We start from the raw sequence: 23,937 nt of genomic DNA, 5'->3' as shown, positions 1-23,937 counted from the left end.
AATTATTGTTGTTTTTCTTCCTTGATGTTCCAATATATGCACGGGCAATGAAAAAGATAACAGCTATGCTAGCCTTCATTTTGAAAATTGTGACATTTTGCAATTAGTGCATGCCTGCGATAATTTCTAATGTTTCGCTAGCCTAGGTTGGACCCCTCCATCACGTGTACACAATTGCACCACGGAAACCCAACTTTAAGACGCGAGTCAACACAAAAATTGGGGAACTTTTGGATCATCAGCAATTAACAAAGAAATATGGTTGGACAAAGAAATTGACTGCTATGGGGTTTGAACCTGCAACCTTTAGAACACTTTACTGACTGACACTCGGCTGTTTCCCTTTTTTTTGTTTAATTGTATTTTTAAAAAAAATTGTGTCCTGAGTGCATGTACTCAGATGTATACAACATTCGAAAAAAATTGCAGACGACACAGTAACATCAAACGCATGAACACAGGCTGCCAAATGTTATGTTGTGTTCATTCCCGTGAAATACAAATGGACGCCAGACTAGTCAGGTATACCTTGGTAACTTTATGGTAAATATCTAGGTACAAGACCTACTAATTGCCAGTCCAGTGCAGACGAACCAGCTTTTCACTCAGACGCAGAGGAACTTTCACTTTTTCAGGTACGGTAGGCCTAGTAAAACTTCCGAAGAATGGAATGTTGTGAATAAACAGTCCGTGACTAGTTTATGATAGGACAATATGTCATTTACGGGCTTTCTTTACTTATTAATAGCACGAACCGGCAGTCACTGTCGGCCAGTGATGTTTGTGTAAACAAACATGACATTCCACTTCCAGGCGATTTGTGCACAAATCTGTGGACCCATTTCGCTCGTACCGGTAGCCCCGCCCTGCAAACAGGACGCTGGGAATACTCTGATGAGCTTCACAGACATGACAGAATCTTGTGAAGGAAGTGGCCTAGTAGTAGTATGACTACATGTACTGTAGGCCCCTATATATATGTATAAAGCATCTGGCTGCAGCTGTTCAATGTGCGCAAATGCTATCTGAAAACTGCCCATATAGAAATGCACACGTTCCATACTGGAGGTGATTTCTGTTTCATTGTGGACCATGAATGATTGTGTTTCCCGTTCGTGATTCGAAACGGAGCCTGAGCATGCTGAGCAAGTGACGGGAATTGTAAATTTACAACACAGATAAGTTTTATATAATTTCCTACATTATTATGCTTTTCAACGAAAACAAAAATCTCTAAACTAGAATAAAAGAGTATTAAATGAATCAGTCTTAATGGCCGTTTCAAACCTTGCAGAGTCATGACCTTGATGACACGAAGGTCACAGGTCTCGCAAAATCCAACCAATCAGAGCGTGAATTCATCAGAATATCCCAGCGCCCAGGGCGGGGCGTACGAGCGAATGGACCCATGGGAAAGAATGTTGCAACAAAGTGACAGCTTTCATTTGATTTCTTCTCATGATGTTCTTTTCGCATTTTTGCATAGGAAGTTTAAATAAAATCATTTTAAAAATAGAACAAACTCACAAAGACAGTTTTGGGGAATATTTTTATACACCAGTTTCATACTAGTCATTAGTAGTACTTTTACTATTAAATACAAGCCTATGATTGAATAATATATGACATATCCCTGCCATTATTGACCAATCAATAAATTTAACTGTTAATAATAGAAGTGCACTTTTCCATAAAGGGATGTCAAATATTTTTCACACATTTAAAGGGAAGATACAACATTTGCAAACATTGAAAAATAAAACTGCCAAGTTTTTACAAATTCCCTTCCTAGGATGTTGGTAAATGACAGTCTAAAGCATCCTGTAAAATTATGGCACCTGGTGTGAAGTCATTTTCAAGAAAATGGCATTTTAGTATCTGTTTCCAGCAGTGGTCGGCCGACCACCGTTGGAAAACCCCAACTATTGTGCAACTACTGCTCAAAATTTACCATTTTTTATTCAGTTAAAATTTTGTTTACTACGGGTGCAGGCCAGCTAGACTTGTTCCCTTACCTTACAATTTTCCAGCATCTGGAAATTGATCCATTTTATCTTTAGTGGAGTCAGGGAACCAGACTACTTGAACGTTTTTTTGTTTTTCTTGGTTTTTCCAGCTTTTTCGAAGAAAAAAATTCAAACATGTCAGTGTAACAAAATTTGATCTATTATTCTAACCCCTTAAATAGTTCATTTCTGAAAATTACAGCAAAAGCCAATGATGTACATTCCCTTTAAGAGGAGTAGAAAGGTGAACAAAATGTGTTCCTCAGAAAAATTCATTTCACGGACCCTTTACGCTTGACTAGTTGTGCATAAACTTCACGGCTTGTTTGTCATCCATACCCATGATGCAGAGGGAAGGTCAAAAAGTAACCATACAGAGGCCATATTACAAAGAGTGCCGACTCGCATGACTCTGCACAATCTATTTTTTATTACATTGTAATTGTCGCCCATTGTTGGCAATATTTCCAGGCCATGATGCACGTAGGCACAAGGAATACGCCTACACATTGTAGCTATGGTGGATGTGAATATATCAAAACTGAATTGTTGCCCAACTTTTTCATAAATTTTCAATCATTATTAAGAATTTTTTCATCCTTTTGCTCAATTTTCAGCCGAAACTAAAAACCTAACCCAACAATGGGTGGATCGCAAAGCTGTGACGCGGCGCTTCGGGAGAAGCATGTGGTGATCGTGGGCGGCGGGTACGGCGGCACCGTCGTGGCCCTCAAGCTGCAGGGAAAGTGCAAGATCACTTTGATTGATCCCAAGGAAGCTTTCCATCATTGTCTGGGTGCACTGAGATCCTGCACCGAAGATGGTAAGTATGACAAAAATTGAAATTATGGGAACGCCCTGCTCACTTTTTCATTATTAGGTCATTTGTAGCTTTAAAGGCAATGCACAACATTTGCAAACATCAAAAGACAAAACCACCAAATTATTATGAAATACCTCACTTGACTGTAAGTGAATAATAGTCTCAAGCATCCTGTGAAATCATGGCACCTGGTGTGCTGTTATTTTCATAAAAAAGTGGAATTTTTGTATGAATTTCCAACGATGGTCGGCCGACCATTGTTGTGAAAAGGAGCGAAAAGGATCCAAAGTTTCTTCATATAGATATTTTGTGAATACCGTGCCCAGCCAAACATCTGAAGTTTTCGCAATAGCAAAGAATTTTCCACTTTTGCAGGTTTTGCCCGGAAAATCTTCATCCCCTACGCCCCGGCTTTTGGAGAGAACTTCAAACGAGGCACGGTGGAGGCTGTTGACCCTACGGCAAAGAAGGTCAAGCTAGCCGGAGGGGAGGAGGTCAGCTACGACTACCTCGTCATAGCGTCGGGAAGCAAGGGCCCCTTCCCAGCCAAAATCGCTGGTGGAGAAGACTCCAGTGTCTATATCAAGGAGTACACGGACATGTTGCAGAAGGTAGCTCATAATCTAGTACTCTTTTTGAACCCTAGAATGTGTGAAAAACCTGCTTAAAATGCGTGTAGTCTGGTGAAGTTGACAGCTTTGCCAAGTTGTATTTGGAAACTACCAAAGGGATACGGGAACTGAACTTCTGGATGACTTGGGATGGGACACACTACAGAACAGAAGAAATCAACAGAAATTATGTATGCTCTACAAGATGAAAAATGGGTTGGTCGACATTCCACTTCACAACTATGTTCAGCCTAATACCAGAGATACAAGGGGAAACAACCAAAAATTCATTCAAGTCAGTCCCAAAGCTAGGGCCTTCCAAGATTCCTTCTTCGTGTCAACTGTTAAACTCTGGAACTCACTCTCCTCGGCCGCTGTGAACAGCGCAACTCTAGCTGAATTCAAGGGACACATCAGTAATCTATAATAATATCTACCAGTAGTCTATTTCCATATTTTCTATTTTTTTCCCCTTTTTTTCTTTCCAATCCCTGTCAATATCTTTCAAGGTAAAGGCAAGTAAAGATATCGTGGTTGTCGGCGGTGGGGCCGTTGGAGTCGAAATGGCCGGCGAGATTGCCACAGACTTCTCGGACAAGCAGGTGACTATCGTCCACTCCAGAGACTATCTGGTGGAGGGGGACTTGGCCCCGAAATTCCGGAAAGGCCTGGATGATCAACTTAGGGCCAAGGGCGTCAAGCTTGTTCTAGGTAAGAACAATTTAAAAGAACTTAATTAAGGTCTGTTTTAAGCCAATAAAGTCAGATGTGTGACGTCTAAGTACCACGTGACCATCTGGTTTGCCCCAAATTGGCCACTATTGTTTATAGGCAAGCGTTTGGTTGGCAACAACGTCGTGCATTGAAAAGTAGACAGTTGGGCTTATTTTCACGTAAAACAACCACAAATTCTTTATCATATAGCATAATGGTCAGTAAACTGCGAAGCTCTGGAAGTGTCGTCCAACTTGTTGAGGTCCTGACATTTTTTTAGCTCAGGATGATGACATCTTAAAAATAAGATGACGACATTTACCTTCAAGATGCATTCTGAGATAAAGTATCTCAGGTTGTCGACAGCTTATCTCTAAGATCAGAACTTCCTTTTATTATTTTTTTTTCAGGCGAGAAAGTGTCCAATCTGTCCGAGTTGCCCAGAGATGGCTCGTCGAGATGCACCGTCAAGACCGACAAGGGAACAGAGATTGAAGCAGACCTGGTACTGGTGTGCGTCGGAGTGCCTTGCAATTCCTCAGCTTACGCTACCTCTCTGAGTAAATTGCAAATTTTTTTCTCCACTTGATATTCAAAATGGAAAAATATAGTAAGATGTGACGAGTATCCGTCTTTCTTTTGTCTTGCGTCTTGATAAATTACTAAAACGAACAATTCTCCGAAATCTTTATTTCTCACAAATTCATCTCCGTATTCTCTGGTTTTCCTACGTCCGCAACAAAACTCAGCACTTCTTTGGCTGTGCTCTGTTGTAAGACATGGGTCGTAAGGGGGATGCAAAAAGGCACCTTTACATGCCTTGGGCTTGACCATATTGTAGCTGTGTCCTTCGCAATTCAGCTTCGGCTGCAAGGACACTTGGCCCTCCCCTCCCCCCCCCCCACACATGTTTTGTTTCAAAACTCAATTTCTGGAAACCCTTAAAGGTAACTGCATGGAGGAGACTGGTCATCTCAAGGTCAACCAGTTCCTTCAGGTGGAGGGTCTGGATGACGTGTTCGCCATCGGCGATTGCTGCAACGCCGACCCGGTCAAGCTGGCCTACTTGGCGGGATGGCACGGGGAGCTGGTCGCCCGTAATCTCCGGCTGCTGGCGCAGGGAAAGACGGAGCTGAAAGCCTGGAAAACACGTAAGTTACGGTGACCAATGTTTTTGTTTGTTTCAATGGGTTATTCCTCTCACAGGTGTAATTTATTAGTATATACAGGGTTCAACTTGAGTGGTACCCTACTAGCCAAATGCTAGTCAAACAGCGGTGGGATCGTCAAAGTATTCCTTAAGTAGCCCGGCTGGCGAGTCAAAAATTATTGGGCTACGGCAAAGATGAAAGGACAGGAAGAAATAAATCATTAAATTCAGGAAGCAATCTTTATCAATATTTATGCAAGGTTTAAGCCTCTGCGGTTGTGGCTTAACTCAAATCTCACCAAAGTTGTAAAAACAGACAATTGGCTTTGACGTAAAATACGCTTTCTTAGTCTATCCCCTTTTTTGCTTTCAGCTGGGACGCTGATGGTGGTGCCTGTCGGACGAGATGGCGGAATGTTCCAGAAGGATTCGATTGTCCTCGGTTCCTTCATTTCTCGGAAAATGAAGGGCAGTCATCTGTTTGTCTCTAAGTACTGGGGCGAGATGAAACAGAAGGTGCCGGTAGCAGGGGATGCCGAGGTTTAAGAAATGAAATTCTTCTCAGACTTGCGTTTCAGAGTCGGGCCGAACTAAAAAAAAAAAATGTGGAACGATTCAAGTCGACCTGAGTCAAACGATTCAGGTCGACCTAAAGAAATATGGTAGCAACATGTGACAAATCTCTTTTTGTGAGTTTGGGAGGCTCTGAAAAGAATGGGGGGGGGGGGAACGTTTCGGACAGTGCACTCTGCCCGTCATCACACACAGAGTCACTGCAAAAAAAATGTCACTGTGAAGAGCAGTGAAGCATGACCGAATCTGGCTTGATATAACCGCACAAAAGAATTGCGCAAGGATCTGAAGTCCATACTCCACAGAAGATTACCTCAAGGGAATTTGAAATGTAGGTGCTAACTCTGTGGGCAAATTGTTAAGCAAAAAAACTTGGAAGTTTGGTGAAGTGCAGAAGACTAGGAGGGTTTATTTTTCAAACACCGAGCTTAATCTAAATGTAAGGCATAATTTTGCTCAGTGCAACAGTGGAATGCAAGTCTGAACGAGTGTCAAATACTAATGAAAGCAGTACGTACATACGTACTGGAAATATGTTTTGTAGGTTGATTTAGTTATAGCTTAAATATATGCCTCATTCTTATCATTGTAAATTGATGTTTTAGTGTAGATCCACGGAGATGGAATTTTTTATCATGAGAGTAAGAAAATATGTAAATTTGTGCCCTGAAAAGTCAATAATAATAAATAAATAATAATAGATGTTGAAATTACAGTCTTTATTAGAAGTGAATGTACTAGAGCATTGATGCATTTTATTTTTGTATTGCGCAATTTGAGCTTAGTTGCTGTCTTAATAGGTGCTGTGTAATTTAGGAAATATATATGTGCTTAGCCGGTTTGAAACAAGTATGTTTAAAACTGACATTCGTCTTGGGCCTTTATCCATGACCACGCTCCTAGCCGGTCTTAAATGTACTTGTTTAATACTGGCCAAGCACAAATTTATTCCCATTCATTATACCTTTCGGTGAAAAGTCCAAACAACTCAAGAATTAACAATTTCCCAACAATTTTGTGCAACGATTTTACCTCGTTTTGTTTTGTGTGAAACACCCTTCTGGTCATGTTTATGGTATGTGCCTCGCACGCGTAGTACTAAAAATCTCCTTATATGGAGATTGGCGCAGAATGCAGCGGTGCAGAAATAAAGTTTTTAAAACCTGCCAGTAGTTTAAAACCACCCATGTGACAGGCTCTCGACCAATAGGAATGGGTAAACTGTTTCAGGAATTTATGATGGTCATTATCACGTGCATTGAACTTGTTGAATGCATGTGTAACATAAGCACATACATGGTAAAATATTTTTATTTTTTTGTACTTTAAGGTCAGTACTTAATATCAGAAACTGCCAATGCTGTGCATTCATAACATGTTTACTTCTGAAATATACCCGTCTTTTCGGGTAACATGCCAATACATTTATTTTCTTCTATAAAAATAATCATGCATTTAAACATTGCTTTTAAAAAATCTTAAGGGATCTTCTTTCCATTAGCATTGCAGTAGTATATTTTGTAGTTGTTTACATTTGCTCATTCACTGTTTATGGGGAAAAAAGAAAGGAATTCAAGGATTCTTAAATTAAATTTTTGTTAGAATTTAATAATTGGTATTTTTAGTCTTGCTTTAATCTCAAACTTTATTTTTACAGGTAGCAATGTGTTTAAAAGGGTATGTACATGTATTTAGCATATTGTTACCAATTGTGCCAACGTTTTACGCAGACAAAAAATATTGCCAGAAAAAAATATTGCCAGAAAAAAAAGTAGATAAAAACTTTTGCTTTTGTCTTTCACTATGTCCTGTTCATTAATTTGTAATTAAAACCTTGAGGATTAAATTTGCCACAAAGTGGATCCAACTGATTGAAGTATTTTGTAATTATCGTCATTTGTAATTCATATTTTGGTCTGTGAATGTGAATGATTTTTCTGTGCACAGTCTATCAAACAGTAAAGCATTTACACTAGCCTTTAACACTGTGCAGTTTATGTATTCTACTTCTTCACACGCAAAAACTCATGGTTAAAAAAAAAAAATTAAAGGAATTTCCCCATTCCGTACACATTTTCATTCAGATCTCACTGGAGAAACACGCGGAACAATTAATCTTGAGCAGAAATCGAAATCATTCTCTAAATGCAGTAAAGTAGCCAATCAAATTTCTCAATGCTTTTGTAGGTGGGATAATAATGATTTAGCATTAAACACCAAAGAAACAATGACAATAGAATACAAAATCATCTGATAGAAAAATAAATTTATTCACACTTGCCATGTTTCAGCAGACAAACGAAGCAAAACAAAAATTCAGGGCATACGGCAAATCAAAGTTTACGGGAATGAAACAAACAAACTTTCCACTAAATTTTAAAGAGAAAAACCATGAATACGTGGAAATAAACATATCCACAAATTATGAAGTGCATATATATGTAGTATTTTCAGAAATCTTCAGCATATACTAGGCGTGCGCATTAGCATGAATCAAAAATCCGGTCGTGGACAGACAACGCAAAGTGGTTCAGTCATCAACCTTTCATTAAATTGCATAAATTAAAGTGGTCCCAACGATTTCCGCTTCTTTTAGGTACTAGACATTCTTATGGTTTGATCCGCAATAATCACGACCAACCATATCATCCACGAACCGTTAGTAGCAGCGTCTAGGTCAATTCATAAACTCTCCCCCCCCCAAAAAAAATGGGGGAGACTAATATGCATGCGCGACTTCTGCAGGCAATTATGCACAACAAAAGAGCTGACCAGCGAAGTTGCACAAACGTCTTGCTGCATTTTTCATGTTACTGGAAGAAATGTAAGAGTTTGCTTCGGAACTACTATGAGCTGTTTTGCATATATTAGGCCGAACAGGTGCGCGCATGACACAACTAATATAGGAATTGGCCTAGACGTAGTTAATGACGGTTCGTGGATGATATGGTTGGTCGTGATAACGTCCTCTCGCGGGTTATCGCGTATCGAACCATAACAACGTCTAGCACTTAGACTATCTGGAACCATGCTTCTGTCTGAATGGCGCTCACACCGCCTTCATCTCATCAATGACCAGTAGCGATACGTCGCTCTCAGACTCGACGCTGGATTGTTGCGGCGATGCCGTACTGATCTGTTGACTATCTGCGGCTTCTTCTGTCTGTTTCCACACTGTGTGCCAACAAATAACGTACAATTAAACACAGACCGTTAAGTAGTGTAGCACCTTTGTAAGGGTTTACAAGGTGCTGCAGTGTATATTGCAGCCAATGCCAGAAACACCGGGGCAAACCCCTTCTCTTAGCGACAAGTGTTACTGGGTTCCTTAACGTGCATTACACAACACACGGGACTGCGGCTTTACGTCCCATCCGAAGGACGAAGCAATAATGGTAAAGTGCCTTGCTCAAGAGCACAAGCACCATGTTCCCCATCAGGATTCGAACCGATGTACCGCAGCACACGAGTCGAACACCGTAACTATTGGCCCACAGCTACACACTTAAATTTATGCTTCTATGCTTGAATTTACGCTTCTATGCTCGAGCACCAATGTTTTTTTGTGAAGATCTTAACATGTCAATGAATAGGTGAAATCTCGGTGTCACTTACCAAAGATTTGGGAGCCGTCCTTCTGTAGATCTTTGAGGGCGACTTCGATGGACTGCTCGCCGTTGACGCACTGCAGGGCAGCGGCTACTCTGTTGCCATCTTCGTCCACCAGATGAACCTGGTAATCCCAGATACAGAATGAGTTTTCGGTTGGAATTGTTTGTGTAATTGAGATGTTTCAATATAAGGTTTTGCCTCTTGACTAATATTAAACCTAACCCATCCAAATCCTCTTTGCAAAATGGAGAATTTTGCAGGATTGGGGCTACATATATGGCAAAAATGTGCGGCTGATTTGGAGAATGCACTGTGTCAAGGTCTTGGGCCGGACCTTGTGTTGTTTATGCTCAGCCGTGCATACATTGAGGCCTAGATTATACTTGAAATCCTCCGCACTGCTCCAGGATGTCACTGGCTCTGCCTCAACATATTGACAGTGACTGCTGGAGGATTTTGCAGGATTGAGGCAGTGGTCACCCCTCCAGGGACCACATTCAAGAAATAATGGATGTTTTGGAGGATTAGGGCTGTATTCTACATGAAGGCAGTAGGATTTTGCAGGATTGAGGTTGCATCCTGGCAAAAATGCCAGGGGAGTAAAGGTTAAAATGTCTGCACTAGTAAGCAGACGGTTGTGGGTTCGAGTCTCACTCTGGGGTTGGTTGCGAGGGTCGGGAGGGGGGGGGGGGGTGTTTGTACAATGTCTGATTCTACTGGTGCTATTCAAACACGTATTTTATGCATATAAACATACATCATACACATTTTAAATTCCCCACAGTCATTCACATGAAACGTGTTTAAATACGAAATATGCAGTGAACAGGAAAATATAATACAGATTTAGGAAAATTTCCTTGAAATTTATATGCACTTAGGGAAATTATTTGGGGTGGGGACATCGCCATTGGCACCCCCCCCCCCCCCCCCCCCCCACTGAATCCCTGCCCATGGCTGGGTTAGATCAGGTTTATTTCTATTGAGCGTATCGCGTCCAATAAAAAGGCGCACTCCCCTACCTGTTCCACAGATCTCTGGGACTTGCTCTTCTCGTCTGCCTCTTGACTTGAAGACCCTTCCCCCTGGCCACCAGAAGATGTGTTTCCATTTCCCTGAACACAAGACAATTAAAAACAGAAATAATTCTCATCACCTAAGAAGAAAATCAGTTATGTGTGCCACTGTGATGCATATGTAAGCATTAATTTTTCGACTTGCATTCTGAATTCCAAAAAAAGCAATTGTTGCACTCTCAACACCTATAAAAGAAGTTAAAAATCCCACCCCCTCCCCCAACAGATTGATCCTTGCACAGAATCACGGTGCTATCCCGGAGGCCCCCAGCAATGGAGCACTAGCTCCATACAATAGCTAGCACAATGCTTTCGCCATTGAAGGGGGCCTTCGTGATAGAATTGATGGTGTGCCCAGAGTGGTCTGTACCTGATGTTGATCCTGGTTGGATGCTACTTCCACCTGTAGGCTGTAGGAGTGGAATGCCTCGATAGCATTCGAGATCTCGTTCAGGGCGTTGTTCCTCTCTGCGATCATGGTCGCCTCATCTCCTTGATCCTGGGACGACCCCGGCAGGGTGTACAGAATCTAACGACAGAAAAATCACAAATCTTAAGAAAAATGTATGTTCCAACATCCTTCTACAAATAAGTCGGATGCTTTGGGGACATAAAAGCTGCTATTTTGGATTGAAAACACCTCTTGCCTCAAGTTTTAATCTATTTCTGCAGGAACTGCCTGACCTGATAGGTACATGTACATGTATGATGTCAAGACTCAAGTCTGTTCCTGTGACTACTGCCTGTTCACATATACTTATAAGAAGTCAGGGATCCAGTCTACTCCTTCATGTGACCTCTGTCTGACCTCATTTACATAACACAGGCAAACTTGATCAAGAAACATCGTTCAACAATGGCTAAATTTGTGACGATATTGCATCTCCAACACAACTGTATACAATGCATCCAACTGATTTAATAGATGGCTACCAATCTTTACACATGTAGAAATTAAACTTCCCAGGATGTGATTAGGTACAAACATGCTTCTAATGCTTCGTAAATTAAAAAAATGTTTACACGAATCCTCGATTCTTTGTCAACTAAAACTGTACGGCAGATTAAGTGAACGGATCTTGATTTTTTTTAACCCATTAACACCTATATTAACCCCAACTCCCTAACGTCTTTTACTAGGAACTGGACCAAGTCCATCAAAATCCATCAATCACTGTGCGTCCAATACAAAAATGTACAAGACATAACGGAATCCACCACTGACGCAACTGGTTGACATTCATGGACTTGCTACACATGGCTTTTGTCACAATAGCAGTACAGAAAGCTAGGCAAAATCAATCGGATACCCCTAGCACTGCTTCAGGCCATTAGGCCCAAGTCCATCATACTCCATCAATATTTAGTCACACCAGGCCTTCTGGACCAAGCCACCCAAAATCGACCGAAATTGGGGGCTGGATTTTGATGGACTTGGGGTGCTTAGGGTTAAACTGTTTTTATTTTCTGACAAATTTATAAAATCGTTCAGTGCTCGGGCGGTTTCAGAGGCCACAGGGAGTAACAACCAGGGCAGGTTGGAGCGGTACAGGGACCGACAGGTTAAATGTCTCATCCGTAGATCTGCTCCCTAACCTTGCTCGTTTGGATGCCGGTGCTGGTCGTGACTTTCTTCTGGAACAGCTGGCCCATCTCGTGGGCCTTGAGGTGGGCCCTGAGCCGCTGCTTCCAGGCCGTGGAGAAGCTGCACTTGGGGCAGTTGAGGCGGACCGTGGAGTGCTTGGCCATGTGGCCCACCAGGTGCTGCTTGTTGGCCGTGGCGTAGTCGCAGACGTCGCACTTGAACGGTTTGATGCCTACGCAAAGATGAAAACAATCCACTTGGAATGATGCTGTGAACTAGGTTTATGAGTCAAAGACGTATCCATCACATTTCACTTAACAGTTTTGGAGGATTATGAAGGATTCAGGATGATAGACAAGCCGTTAAAACTTTGCAACTCTTATTTATTTTTATTTAAAGAATATGCCACCAGGTTCTTGCACACTAGACGATTTGGGAGAGATCCCGGAGAAAATGCCCAGCGCATTTTAATCGGGTGTCATGAATAGCCATTTCTTAATCAATGCAACTTTGACAGCAGACCCTATTTTCAGTGCTGCAGGAATACAAAACTAAAGATATGACGTAATAGTGCTTTGCCAAGTATAACTTAGTTGTGATGGTCTGACTACTGAAAATATTACATGAACCACTTAGGAGCTGACTACATTTACTTTTAAGGAGAGTTAAATTTAAATTTAGAAATCAACTTGAGTTAGTTATCAAAGAGAACTTCCAGAATACACCAGTGCTCTACTGACTGAGCTTTCCAGGCCTACACTGCTGGCTCAAAAATTCTGTTCTTTGTTCACACGCCATCGACCTGCATGTGCCGTAGCAGCAAGTGATCCCCAAAATATCCGAAAAATTGTAAGCTACCTGTGTGTTTGGCGATGTGTACGTGCATCTGGGTCATGTTGATGGCCGAATAGTTGCAGTGTCCGCACTTGAAGGGCTTGACGTCAGAATGTTTGGCCATGTGTCGCTTCAGGCTGTTCTTGTAGCCCGTCGAGTAACCACACTCCTCGCATACGTAGTCCTTCTCCGGCATTTTACGATCGGCCTTCAGGTAAAGATGGAATCCAAGTTTAATAACATTTTAGTAAAACATTTAGTCATGTTTGTTTGTTTAAATTTAAACGTGTAAAAGTGCGTCCTTACCTAGGGGGAGTGTGGCCTAGTGGTTAGGGTTTGTGACTCATGATCAGAGGGTCAGGGGTTCGAATCCAGCTGCTGGCCATAAGTTGTGTCCCTGGGCAAGCCACTTCACCCCCACCTGCCTCTCTCCACCCAGGAGTATAAATGGGTACTGACATAATTAGCTGGGGAGTAACCTGTGGTGGACTAGGGGGAATATAAATATTCTCAGTCGTTTCATGCTTCTGAAACCGGAGATAAATGCTGGCCTGATGGGCCACATTGGCTCGTGACAGACTTTACTTACTTTGTGGCGGTTCATGTGTCGCTGTAGGCTGTACCGGTGTGCTGTTGTGTAGTCGCAGGACAGGCAGCTGTAGGTACTGGAAGGCCGGTCCGTCACGCCGTGCTTCTGTTCATGGTTGACCATCTAGCAGATGAGAATACCCAGGAATGAAAGTCTTGCTTTTGGGTTTTTATACTTTTTGTTTTTTAAAGATTGCTCTTTGGCAGAAAATTGCAAAGGATTACTGATTTGGATTTTGTTACACTGAGCAGGTTTTTCATTTAGACAAGCAGCGATTTTAGCAAAATACCCAAGAGGGTTTGGGTCATTACCTGCTGTTTATGAGCTGCTGTGTAGTCACAAAAGGTACACTGCAGAGGCTTCACCGTGGAGTGTCTCAGCTCATGAGACTTCAAGTTCTGCTTGGTGGTGGTGGCAAAGTCGCACCCTTCCTGGTCGCACTTGAAGAGCTTGTTACCCATGTGCCGGTCCATGTGGGCCTTGAAGCTGACTCGGTAAGGGGTGGCGTAAGTGCAGCGGTCGCACTTGAAGCGTTTCTCCTCCGCGTGGCGCCCCATGTGCGTCTGAAGGTCCTGCTTGCGGGCCGAGGAATAGTCGCACTGGTCGCACTTGAACGGCCGCAGCCGCTCGTGCTTGGAGCGCACGTGGTGGATCAGGCTGTGCTTGTAGATACTCTGGAAGTCACACTGGCTGCACCGGAAGGGTTTCTCCGCCTCGTGCTTCTTGGTGTGCGTCATCAGGTCGTGCTTGTAGGGCGACACGTAGTCGCACTTCGGGCAGCGAAAGAGCTCGTCCTCGCACAGCTCACCGATCTTGGCGTGCCGTTTGAGGTGGGTCTTGAGGTTGTACTTGTGGCGGGTGCTGTAGTCGCAGTCCATGCACTTGAACATCTCCTTTTCGCCGATCTTGGCGTGGGTGAGAAGGTGCTCCCGGTAGGTGTGGAAGCGCTCCGACTTGAAGGAGCAGTCGGTGCAGGCGTACTGGATCCTCATTGCCTCGCCAGAGTCCTTGCTGGAACTTTCACCTTCCTTTCCCGTCTCATTCTCGTGCCGCTCAGTCTGCGCATGCAGCTTCAATTCGCTCAGTTTGCTGGTGCAGAAACTGCACTTGTTGCAGGAGTACAGGACGGCGTAAACGTTTGCCTTGTCGCCCTCCGGAGCCTTGTCATCGCTTGAGCAACTGACCTCCAGGTTTAAGACTCTGGTATCCGGCACGTCCACCTCAGGTGTGGGATGCATCTCTGTGCCGTGTGAATCGGTAGAGTCCTCTTTGAGGCGGATCTCAATGCGAGTCGAGTGGGGTACACTGGATCCCGCATCTGCCACCAATGAATCAGCTGAATCCTGTAGACCCAAGCTTTCCTTGGTCACAGTCAGTGAGAGAGGAACAGCAGTAGACCTGTCACTTAAACTAGCGTCCTCGATTTTCTTCAAGCTATCGTCTGTGTCTACTGGGGGTGAGTGCTGCTCCACAGTTTCTTGAGCCTCGTTCATTCCGCCTGTCCTGCGTTTCCGTGTAACTTCTTGGCCAGTGTCTGCCACCGCATTGTTGAGGTGTTCCGCTTCTGCACTCGTTTCCATGTCCTCTCCGTCTGGCATGTTGGTATCTCCCAGTGACACTGTGTCATGTCCTTTGACCGACATGATGCTGGTCTCTACCGTTGCGTCTACACAGTGAAAAAAAGAGAGAAAACATTTTTGGAAATAATAAAATGCATACAATAGCCCTATTAGCCAAGTAACTTGGGCCCAATTTATCGCCGTTTTAACAACATTTGGTATTTTGGACACGGTCTGGTGATAGTGGGGCCCAAGTTGAATGTCAGACATGACGTTTCAAATAATTAACGACCCAACCATTTGTCAACAAAAACATCAGACTATTCACCCTCAAATATGTAAAAACAGCCACAGTATTAAGTAGAGATTGATGATTAAAATGGAGGTACTAAGGTTTACCTACGATCTGGATGAAAAGTTTCATGCACCGTTTACCGGTGAGGGCTCTGTCGTGAATACTGCGCGGGTGTGCAGACGCCATTTTCAAAATATGATGAAGAAAATGCAAACAAATGAAACATGCAATTTGATGCAGGAAAAACAATTCAGACCAATTTCAAATAATCACGAGTGACTCAACATGCACATGTTGATCATGTGTATAGACTTTGACCGAAACAAATTAGTTATAAAAGTAAAACTAACTAAAGTAGTAATATTATTTGACGATGTTGTCTGTGCTGAATTTTTTTTTACTCATGTTGACTCCTAGTTGGAGTAACTTGGACCCAAATTATCGCCTGTTTAACATTCAGATATGGTCTGGTGATACTCGCCAGACCATGTCCGAATCGCCTTTTTAACATTCGGACATGGTCTGGCGATACTCGCCAGACCATGTCCGAATGTTAAAAAGGCGATAAGTTGGGTCCAAATACTCGGCTACATGTAAATGATGTAGTTGACCCCTACAGAGTAAATTAAATTTTGCAGAAAATGTGTACACAATGCTGCCAAATATAGGCCAATGCAATGGGAAAATGTCTTTAATAATGAGTGATTAGTAGGGCCATAGAGGGCATTTTCGCCACCCCGAATTAGGGCGCCCTCTATCTTTATTCTGCCACCATCGGTGCACCGCGGCGCCAGGCCAGGGCAGGCCAGGGTTTGCGCTTTGACATGTTTGAAACAACTAGGCCCGTACTTGCCTTTCTCGAAAGGATTGCAGTAAACTGAGTATAGAGTTTACAGTCGCACTCGCAGTCAATCATACAACTTACAATACAAGCAAAACCATCATTCATTATATAGTGTAACGTTAACTCTGTCTCTGTTATGTTTGTGTTCTGTTTACGAGTCGTGGGAGTCGCCATTTTGATTCGTAACGGACATGAATAACGAACAAACAAACTTTCACCAGTAATGAGCGATTCTTCTCACAAAACCATCAATTTTTGCTGTATTGATGGGCTACGTTAAATCACGCATGGCTCTGTATAATTAAAAAGTATGAAATGTTTTACCTTAACGGCAAAAATGGTGAAGATATTGTGCAATTTCTTCTGCAGCAGGCGGGATTTGGAAGCGCCCAGTTACAGAAAGACCCGGATGTTGGCCACCAACAAACACATACATTAATTATATGGTCGGCAAATGTGGGAACATTAAAAGGCGCACTTTCGTCCGAAGATGGTTTCGTGAAAATTATTTGTTGTATTTCATCTAGTACAAATTTTTCCTACAATGCACTGCATGATGCAACATACAGACAAAAAAAAATAAATGTGACTGCCTGCGTGATATATGAACTAAAGAGATTAATACAAATTATTATTGTGTTATGTTAGGTGGCCGTCCATAGAACTCATACGCACGTGTTTTGCGCGCGGAGTAGAAATAAAAACTTATGAGGGCGCACTACTACGTTTACGGACCCGTACCCCATCATCAGCTGATCGGTGCACTGCAGGAACAAAAGTTTTGTTGTATTATGTTGATGAGCTTTCAGTTTCAATCGAATGGTTTGGTTGTCCTGGAATTACAAACTGGCTATCAATCAGTCACTCAGGTTTAGGTTTGGCAACAGCTGACGAGAGATTCCGTTGATAGCGTGAGCAAAAAGTTTAAAACTTCTCATCAGACTTTTTTATGAATGCTGAGTGGAAAGTGTCGTATTTGTATGGGAGCCCAATGGCTGCGGGGGGGGGGGGGGGGGGGGGGGGGGGGGGAATAGGCAGTGCAGTCCCTGTGCTATAAAGCCGGGCCATACACAAAAAGTTGGTCATATCATAATGCATATGACAATTTGTTCATGGAAATTCGGCCTGCTACTTGCCAGCCCATGGGGCTTCTTTTACCAAAGGCTTATAATAATATCACACTTTTTCACCAAAATTGCACTTGACAAGTGCAAATTAAGAGTGGCCATGGTGGCTAATTCACAAAGTTAGCAAAGGAACCATTGGCAGGTCCTAATTTTGATGAAAAAGAGTGAAGAACCCCCCCTGCACGCCATGCCGAGTATCAGGCTGAAATATAATTTCCACGAAAAATGCCGTAATTTTTCCATCTTTTTGTGCTCACATTTGTCATGTTTGTATGGCCCTTAGCACAGAGTTGATTCCAGTGCGTGGCCATAGAATAGGGACAGGTTACTTATCTGTGGTCTTCGGCTTGGGCCATTAATATCAGCGTCCAGGCCCCAAGCTGGTTTTAAACGGACTTGTTTAAATCCGTCAAGCACATATTTATTCCCTGGCGTTAATATTATAATAATAATTAAGTGGGCCCCTGATTCTTATCTTTCCCTGTGTAACCCCATAGATTCCAAGATGTCACTTCTCGCCTACTACCAGTACCATCACCCCCGTCGCTGGGCTCTGGCCACCGTTCTGATCTGCCTGTATGGCTTCCTGAAAGCCATGCGCCCTTCGGAGCCCTTCCTGACCCCCTACCTGATCCAGGTCAAGAACATCACGGAGGGGGACCTGGACAACGTCGTCTACCCGTACTGGACGTACTCATACATGCTGGCGCTGGTACCCGTCTTTCTGTTCACCGACCTCTTCCGGTACAAGCCGGTGGTGGTCTTCGAGGGGTTGGCGTATATCGGGACCTGGGCGATCTTGTTGTGGGGCCAAGGGGTGCCCCAGATGGTACTCATGCAGGTACGACATGGTTCTAGTCGAGTCCATCACAAGTCTTCACAAGTCATCCAGTCCAAAGTCAAGGCGCAAGACATTTCTTTGCAACTGTTCATCCTCTGTTACTTGTGACATGACTTATGATTACTTGTGATTACTTGTGACTGGACTTAATTGTGATTACTTGTGACTTGACTTATGATTACTCGTGACTTGACTTATGTTTTACTTGTGACTTGACTTATGATTACTAGTGACTTGGCTTATGATTACTTGTGACTTGGCTGATTATTACTTTTGACTGGACTTGTGACAACTTGTGACTTGGCTTATGATTACTTGTGACTGGACTTGTGATTACTTGGGACTTGACTTATGATTACCTGTGACTTGACTTATGTTTTACTTGTGACTTGACTTATGATTATTAGTGACTTGGCTTATGATTACTTGTGACTTGGCTAATGATTACTTGTGACTTGACTTATGTTTTACTTGTGACTTGACTTATGATTACTAGTGAATTGGCTTATGATTACTTGTGACTGGACTTGTGATAACTTGTGACTTGGCTTATGATTACTTGTGACTGGACTTGTGATTACTTGTGACTGGACTTGTGATTACTTGTGACTTGACTTATGATTACTTGTGACCTGACTTATGATTACTTGTGACCTGACTTATGATTACTTGTGACTTGACTCATGATTACATGTGACGTGACTTATGTTTTACTTGTGACTTGACAATTACTTGTGACTTTTTGTGACTTAACGTATGATTACCTGTGATTTGACTTGTGTTTTTCTTGTGACTCGACTTATAATTTACTTGTGATGGACCCATTAACCACGCAAAGATGCATTATGCAGGCAATCAAAGCAAAAACCACTTCAGGACCTGAAATGAAGCTAACCACCACAATTTTCTATAGAAGTCTGAACAAAGAAATCAACTGGAGTGGGGTTTGGACCTGCAACCTCTAAAAAAAAACATTCCAGCTCTCTCCCTACTGAGCTTTCCAGCCACAGAGTACCTTGGCAGTCTCCCAAATTTGTCAGTGTCTTCGTTTCTAGTCAGAATTGAAGCCACATACCTGTATACACGTACATGGGCCATGTGCCAAGGATCTCATTCTAAGTCAGTTTGCTGATGGAGGGAATTGTTTTTTTTAACAGAAGTTTGAGATAATAGTTTTGGTAAAAAAAAAAAATTTGTTTCCCTTTCTCTTGATTCAGTGTATGTACGGACTCGCAACTGCCACTGAAATTGCCTACTATGCTTACATCTTCGCCGCTGTTCCAATGGAGCAGTTCCAGCGAGTGTCCAGCTACACGCGATCGGCCCTCCTGACGGGCAGATTTGTCGCCGGCGCCCTGGGACAGCTCCTGATCTCACTGAAAGCCACCACGTACTACGGTCTGAACGCCGTGTCCATGACCAGCGTCGTCTTGTCGCTGGTCGTGGCCGTCGCGCTTCCCAGCGTCCGCCAGACGCTGTACTTCCACCGCGGCGATGCTCGCGACCAACTTCCTGGGGAGCCTGACCCCTCTGCGGGTAGCCAGCAAGATGGCACAGGGGTGGAAGAGCTAAACCACACAGCTCTTACCCCGCCTGTGGAACACGATCCGCCAAACTCTTCCAATCAAAGCAAAGATGCTTCCGAATTCCCAACCCCAGCATATAACGACCCAAATCCTCCGAATCCACCAGGCACGTGGTTCCAGCGTTCCGTCAGGGGCTGCAAGAGCAATTTCACCCAGATGTGGAGCGACTTCAAGAGCTGCTACGGGAACTTCGACCTCCTGAAGTGGTCCCTCTGGTGGGCCTTCGCCACCTGCGGCAACTTCCAGGTCGGAAACTACGTCCAGAACTTGTGGGAGATCATTTACGAGAAACCAGGGAACAGCGGTATGAACACGGACGTGTACAACGGTGCAGTTGAAGCTGTGGCGACCCTCATGGGTAAGAAAATGGATAACGTTAACCATAATTTTGGAAGATTTTTGCCAACAACCGGTGCTTGACTGTGCAGAAAACCACTAGCATTCCTATATTTATAAGATAGTAATAAAGAGAGCACCAAAGTTCTACAGGTCAGATTTCATAGCGCTGCTGAGCACACAATTTTCTGCTGACAGAAACTTTATTTCAGAGGGACTGTAAGCAGAAATCACGAAAGGCATGCTAACCTCAAAAGAACGAAACTTGCTTAAATTTATTGTTACAATATACATCTCACTGAGCACACAACAACTTTTCATTAAGGCACCATAGGCCCCCTTGTCATCCTCTAGCATAATAATTAAGGCCCATGCTTTTTGAAAAAGGAAGGCCCTTTTTCCCAAAATGACGGATGGATTCTTCCATATTCTCGACTCTTTTGTTGATACTTTTGTGTCTAATGGAAACAAACTAAAGGACAAAAGAGGAGGCTATGGAAAATCGGAAGTGGGCTTGGACAACAAACAGGTTAATTTGTACTTGGCCTAATCCTTTCCAGGAGCTGTTTCGGCCTTCCTGATTATGTTTGTGCGGATGGACTGGCACCACTTTGGCGAGCTGTTGCTAGGCGTGGTCTCCCTCCTAGAAGCCGCTCTTCTGGTCGTCATGGGAGTCACCAGCAACATCTGGCTGTGCTATGCCTTCTACATTATCTTTCGCTCCTCCTACCAGTTGGTAATCACCATAGCAACGTAAGTGGAAAAGCTCCACGACGACTCGTTCCTGGAAACGTTTTTTGATGGCAATAAGTCCCGCCCACCTTTGGCCACAAGAACCCCTGCCCACCTTTGGCCTCAAGTCCCGCCCACCTTTGGCAATATGCCCTTTCCACATTTGACCACAAACCCCGCCCACAATTAGCCACAAGTCCTGCCCACCTTTGGCCATAAGCCCGGCCCACCTTTGGCCACAAGCCCGGCCCACTTTTGGACACAAGCCCCGCCCACTTTGGCCACAAGCCCCGACCAACTTTGGCCACAAGTCCCGCCCACCTTTAACGTTTTTGCATGCATGAGAAATGAAGAGGTTTTTCCTCGCTTTTTTCATATTACAAGGAACGCTAAAATCACTCGTTTGGCATTGCATACTACGGCAAGCCAGCCCATGTGTTGCCAAGGCATATTTTGGTAATGTTCGCCCACGAATCCATGATGCAATGCTGGTCTTAAGCATATACACGTTCTGGCAAATATTTGCAACCTAACTAATGTACACTTAGCACACAATGTGAATGAAATTGCATTATGAAAGTTTCATCCTTGTTGATTTTATGTGTATTGGATTTGTTTGCAGATACCAGATAGCTAAGCAGCTTGCCCTAGAGCGCTACGCTCTCGTGTTCGGCCTGAACATGTTCATCGCGTTAGCACTTGGGTCTGCTTTGACGTTTATCGTAGTGGACTCCCGGACATTGAACACGCCTGCAAATACACAGGTAACAAGATATTTGGCTCTCAATTTTCCGTTAAGCAAACTAGAAGATAACTATGAAACTGTGAATCCCTGTGTATATTTAGATGCAGCAAGAAAATCACAAGCCCATCACAAGCCGATCACAAGGCATCACAAGCCCATCACAAGTTATCACAACCCCATCACAAGTCATCACAACCCCATCACAAATCATCTGAAGTCATCATATCAGAACAGTCCAGTCACGAGTAAATCACAAGTCATCACAAGTCTATCACAAGTCACAAGCCCATCACAAGTCGTCACACTCATCACAAGTCATCACAAGCCCATCACAAGACATCACAAGCCCATCACAAGACATCACAAGCCCATCACAAGTCATCACAAGCCCATTACCAGTCATCACAAGTCCATCACAAGTCATCACAAGCCCATCACAAGTCATTCAAAAACCATCACAAGTTTTCTGTGTTCAACTTTAACATTAAGAACAATTTACATTGAATTTAACCTTATTATTCAGGCAAAATTCATTCAAAATCTATTTAATTGAGTTGACTTTTCTGTCCTCGTTCCTTCCTCAGTTCATTGTCTACGGCGGCTACTTTTTCGTCCTAGCTTGCGCATTCTGCGCCAAGGCAGTCTACTCCATATCGGTGTATGGCTGGCGGGCTGCCTGGCGCGCCCGTCTGGAGTCCCGACCCACGCATCACAATCAGCAGCAGCAGCCAGCTGTGCTGGTGGAGGAAGGAGACCAGACTGGCTACCGCCAGTTTCGCAATGAGGACAGCGACGCTGGCGACGAAAGTGATGTTTGAAAGCAGTTGTTTAAATGAGCTAGAGGAGCCATCTTAGTTGTTTTATACCGTTGAGTAAGCTTGGGCGATCCACACTGATTGAAAAGAACTGGTTTTAAGATTGGGCTGTATCTGAAGGAAATGGCTACAACTAGTAGTAACACACGTGCCTATGGGAAGTGGCTGTACTCACTTCCCATAGGCTCATGTATAATTGCGAGCCGTAGCCACGTTATTTGGACATAGCCTAGATTCCTAGAATCAGAAATGTGACTCCCCTGTTTTGAGGAATAAAAGAAGTACCCACTTTCAAGTCCCCAGATATCTTATTGAAGACACCTCAAAAAGTTAATGTTGTAAATGTTCACGTCCTTAGAATGATTACATTAGCTATTTACTACTGTTATGCCATTTTATTTCCTTCTGGTAATTAATTAATGAAACCAGGGATTCCTCAAAAGTGCCCTGAACACTGTAGCTCGAAAGCCTGAAGTAACCTGTGGAGAGAAGACAATGAGAACAAATTACAGTTTTAGAGGTGGGAGGAAAACCCTGGAAGTATTTTCTGGGGAAACCCACGGAATCAGGTAGGAGCTGAAAGCCCGATCCACAGGTGGACCAGGGCAGGAATCGAACCCGGGCCATAGCGGTGGAAGATGAAGAAAGTAACCACTGCGCCATTATGTCATTAGTTTTTGATTTTTGTCAATGCCTCTTGACAAAGTAAATTTTGTGTTGATTCAGAACGATGGCTTCTAGACAGAATCGGAATCGATACGGAAAATTCTGCAGTTTTTTTTTTATAGTTTTCTGCAAAAAGAACTGCCTTACCTGAAATTTTAAAGTGACTGAACTTCCTATTCAATTTATTTCTTTAAGTTATTGTTTTTTACTGCAATTGTATTTTATCTAACTGGAAATAAGTTAACTAATTTTTGTAACGGTGCAGACTGTAGATTGAACAAAGTTTCGTACTACCATTTAAAGGGAAGATACAACATTTGCAAACATCAAAAAAAGAAATGATCAAATTATCATGAAATACCTTACTTGATTGTTAGGGAATGACAGTCTAAAGCATCCTGTAAAATCGTGGCTCCTGGTGTGCTGATATTTTCAAGAAAAACTGTATTTTTCCAACGCTGGTCGGCCGACCAGCGTTGGAAAAACCTGGCTTTTTAAAAAAACTGCTCCTAGTTTTTCATATTTAGCTATTCCGCATTTTCTTTGCAATTGATTACACACCTGTGAAGGGGTACAAGCCTGCTAGACTGATTCTCTGACCTTGCAATTCCCCAAAGTCTACAAATTGCTCTGTTTCATCTTAAGTGGGGTCAGGGAACCAGACTACAAGAACATGATTGGTTTTCTATGTTTTCCAGCATCTACGAGCCCAAAACATGAAACAAGTCAGTTTATCAATATTTGCTATAACATACTTGTCCTCCAAATTCATTTATTTCTGAAAACTGTGCACAGCAAAAGCAAATGTTGTACATTCC

General features: G+C 43.1%; 3 protein-coding genes across 3 annotated transcripts; 2 read left to right on the top strand and 1 right to left on the bottom strand.

Moving 5' to 3' along the window:
- The first annotated feature begins 502 nt into the window (after positions 1-502).
- Positions 503-7,756, top strand: LOC119724218 (ferroptosis suppressor protein 1-like). Its single transcript, XM_038195168.1, has 7 exons — positions 503-635; positions 2,624-2,829; positions 3,205-3,440; positions 3,950-4,151; positions 4,565-4,714; positions 5,102-5,305; positions 5,678-7,756. Exons 2-7 carry the CDS (start codon positions 2,649-2,651, stop codon positions 5,848-5,850), a joined length of 1,146 nt encoding a protein of 381 aa, XP_038051096.1. The 5' UTR covers positions 503-635; positions 2,624-2,648; the 3' UTR covers positions 5,851-7,756.
- A 369-nt stretch (positions 7,757-8,125) lies between these two features.
- LOC119724216 (zinc finger protein 425-like) lies at positions 8,126-16,772 on the bottom strand. The gene is made up of 9 exons (XM_038195165.1): positions 16,596-16,772; positions 13,885-15,239; positions 13,574-13,696; positions 13,009-13,192; positions 12,162-12,382; positions 10,936-11,094; positions 10,512-10,604; positions 9,493-9,610; positions 8,126-9,051 (listed from the first exon to the last, which is right to left on the bottom strand). The coding sequence occupies exons 2-9, from the start codon at positions 15,214-15,216 to the stop codon at positions 8,927-8,929; spliced, it is 2,355 nt and encodes a 784-aa protein (XP_038051093.1). The 5' UTR covers positions 15,217-15,239; positions 16,596-16,772; the 3' UTR covers positions 8,126-8,926.
- A 218-nt stretch (positions 16,773-16,990) lies between these two features.
- LOC119724215 (folate transporter 1-like) lies at positions 16,991-23,531 on the top strand. Its single transcript, XM_038195164.1, has 6 exons — positions 16,991-17,182; positions 17,896-18,239; positions 19,457-20,183; positions 20,722-20,914; positions 21,516-21,657; positions 22,223-23,531. The coding sequence occupies exons 2-6, from the start codon at positions 17,904-17,906 to the stop codon at positions 22,454-22,456; spliced, it is 1,632 nt and encodes a 543-aa protein (XP_038051092.1). The 5' UTR covers positions 16,991-17,182; positions 17,896-17,903; the 3' UTR covers positions 22,457-23,531.
- The last annotated feature ends 406 nt before the right edge of the window (positions 23,532-23,937 follow it).

Source organism: Patiria miniata, unplaced genomic scaffold, assembly GCF_015706575.1.
Source record: "Patiria miniata isolate m_02_andy unplaced genomic scaffold, ASM1570657v1 HiC_scaffold_18, whole genome shotgun sequence".
Lineage (NCBI taxonomy): Eukaryota > Metazoa > Echinodermata > Asteroidea > Valvatida > Asterinidae > Patiria > Patiria miniata.
This window is presented reverse-complemented; position numbering and strand designations above follow the sequence as displayed.

Bases quoted from the DNA above. Each gene is read 5' to 3' on its own strand.
- LOC119724215 (XM_038195164.1), top strand. From the start codon at position 17,904: ATGTCACTTCTCGCCTACTACCAGTACCATCACCCCCGTCGCTGGGCT. The intron at 18,240-19,456 runs GTACGACATGGT...CTCTTGATTCAG, and splicing joins CCCAGATGGTACTCATGCAG to TGTATGTACGGACTCGCAAC. The intron at 20,915-21,515 runs GTAAGTGGAAAA...ATTTGTTTGCAG, and splicing joins TTGGTAATCACCATAGCAAC to ATACCAGATAGCTAAGCAGC.
- LOC119724216 (XM_038195165.1), bottom strand. From the start codon at position 15,216: ATGTCGGTCAAAGGACATGACACAGTGTCACTGGGAGATACCAACATG. The intron at 12,383-13,008 runs GTAGCTTACAAT...ATCTTTGCGTAG, and splicing joins ACACATCGCCAAACACACAG to GCATCAAACCGTTCAAGTGC. The intron at 11,095-12,161 runs GTTAGGGAGCAG...TTCTGTCGTTAG, and splicing joins CCGGCATCCAAACGAGCAAG to ATTCTGTACACCCTGCCGGG.
- LOC119724218 (XM_038195168.1), top strand. From the start codon at position 2,649: ATGGGTGGATCGCAAAGCTGTGACGCGGCGCTTCGGGAGAAGCATGTG. The intron at 2,830-3,204 runs GTAAGTATGACA...CCACTTTTGCAG, and splicing joins GAGATCCTGCACCGAAGATG to GTTTTGCCCGGAAAATCTTC. The intron at 4,152-4,564 runs GTAAGAACAATT...TTTTTTTTTCAG, and splicing joins GGGCGTCAAGCTTGTTCTAG to GCGAGAAAGTGTCCAATCTG.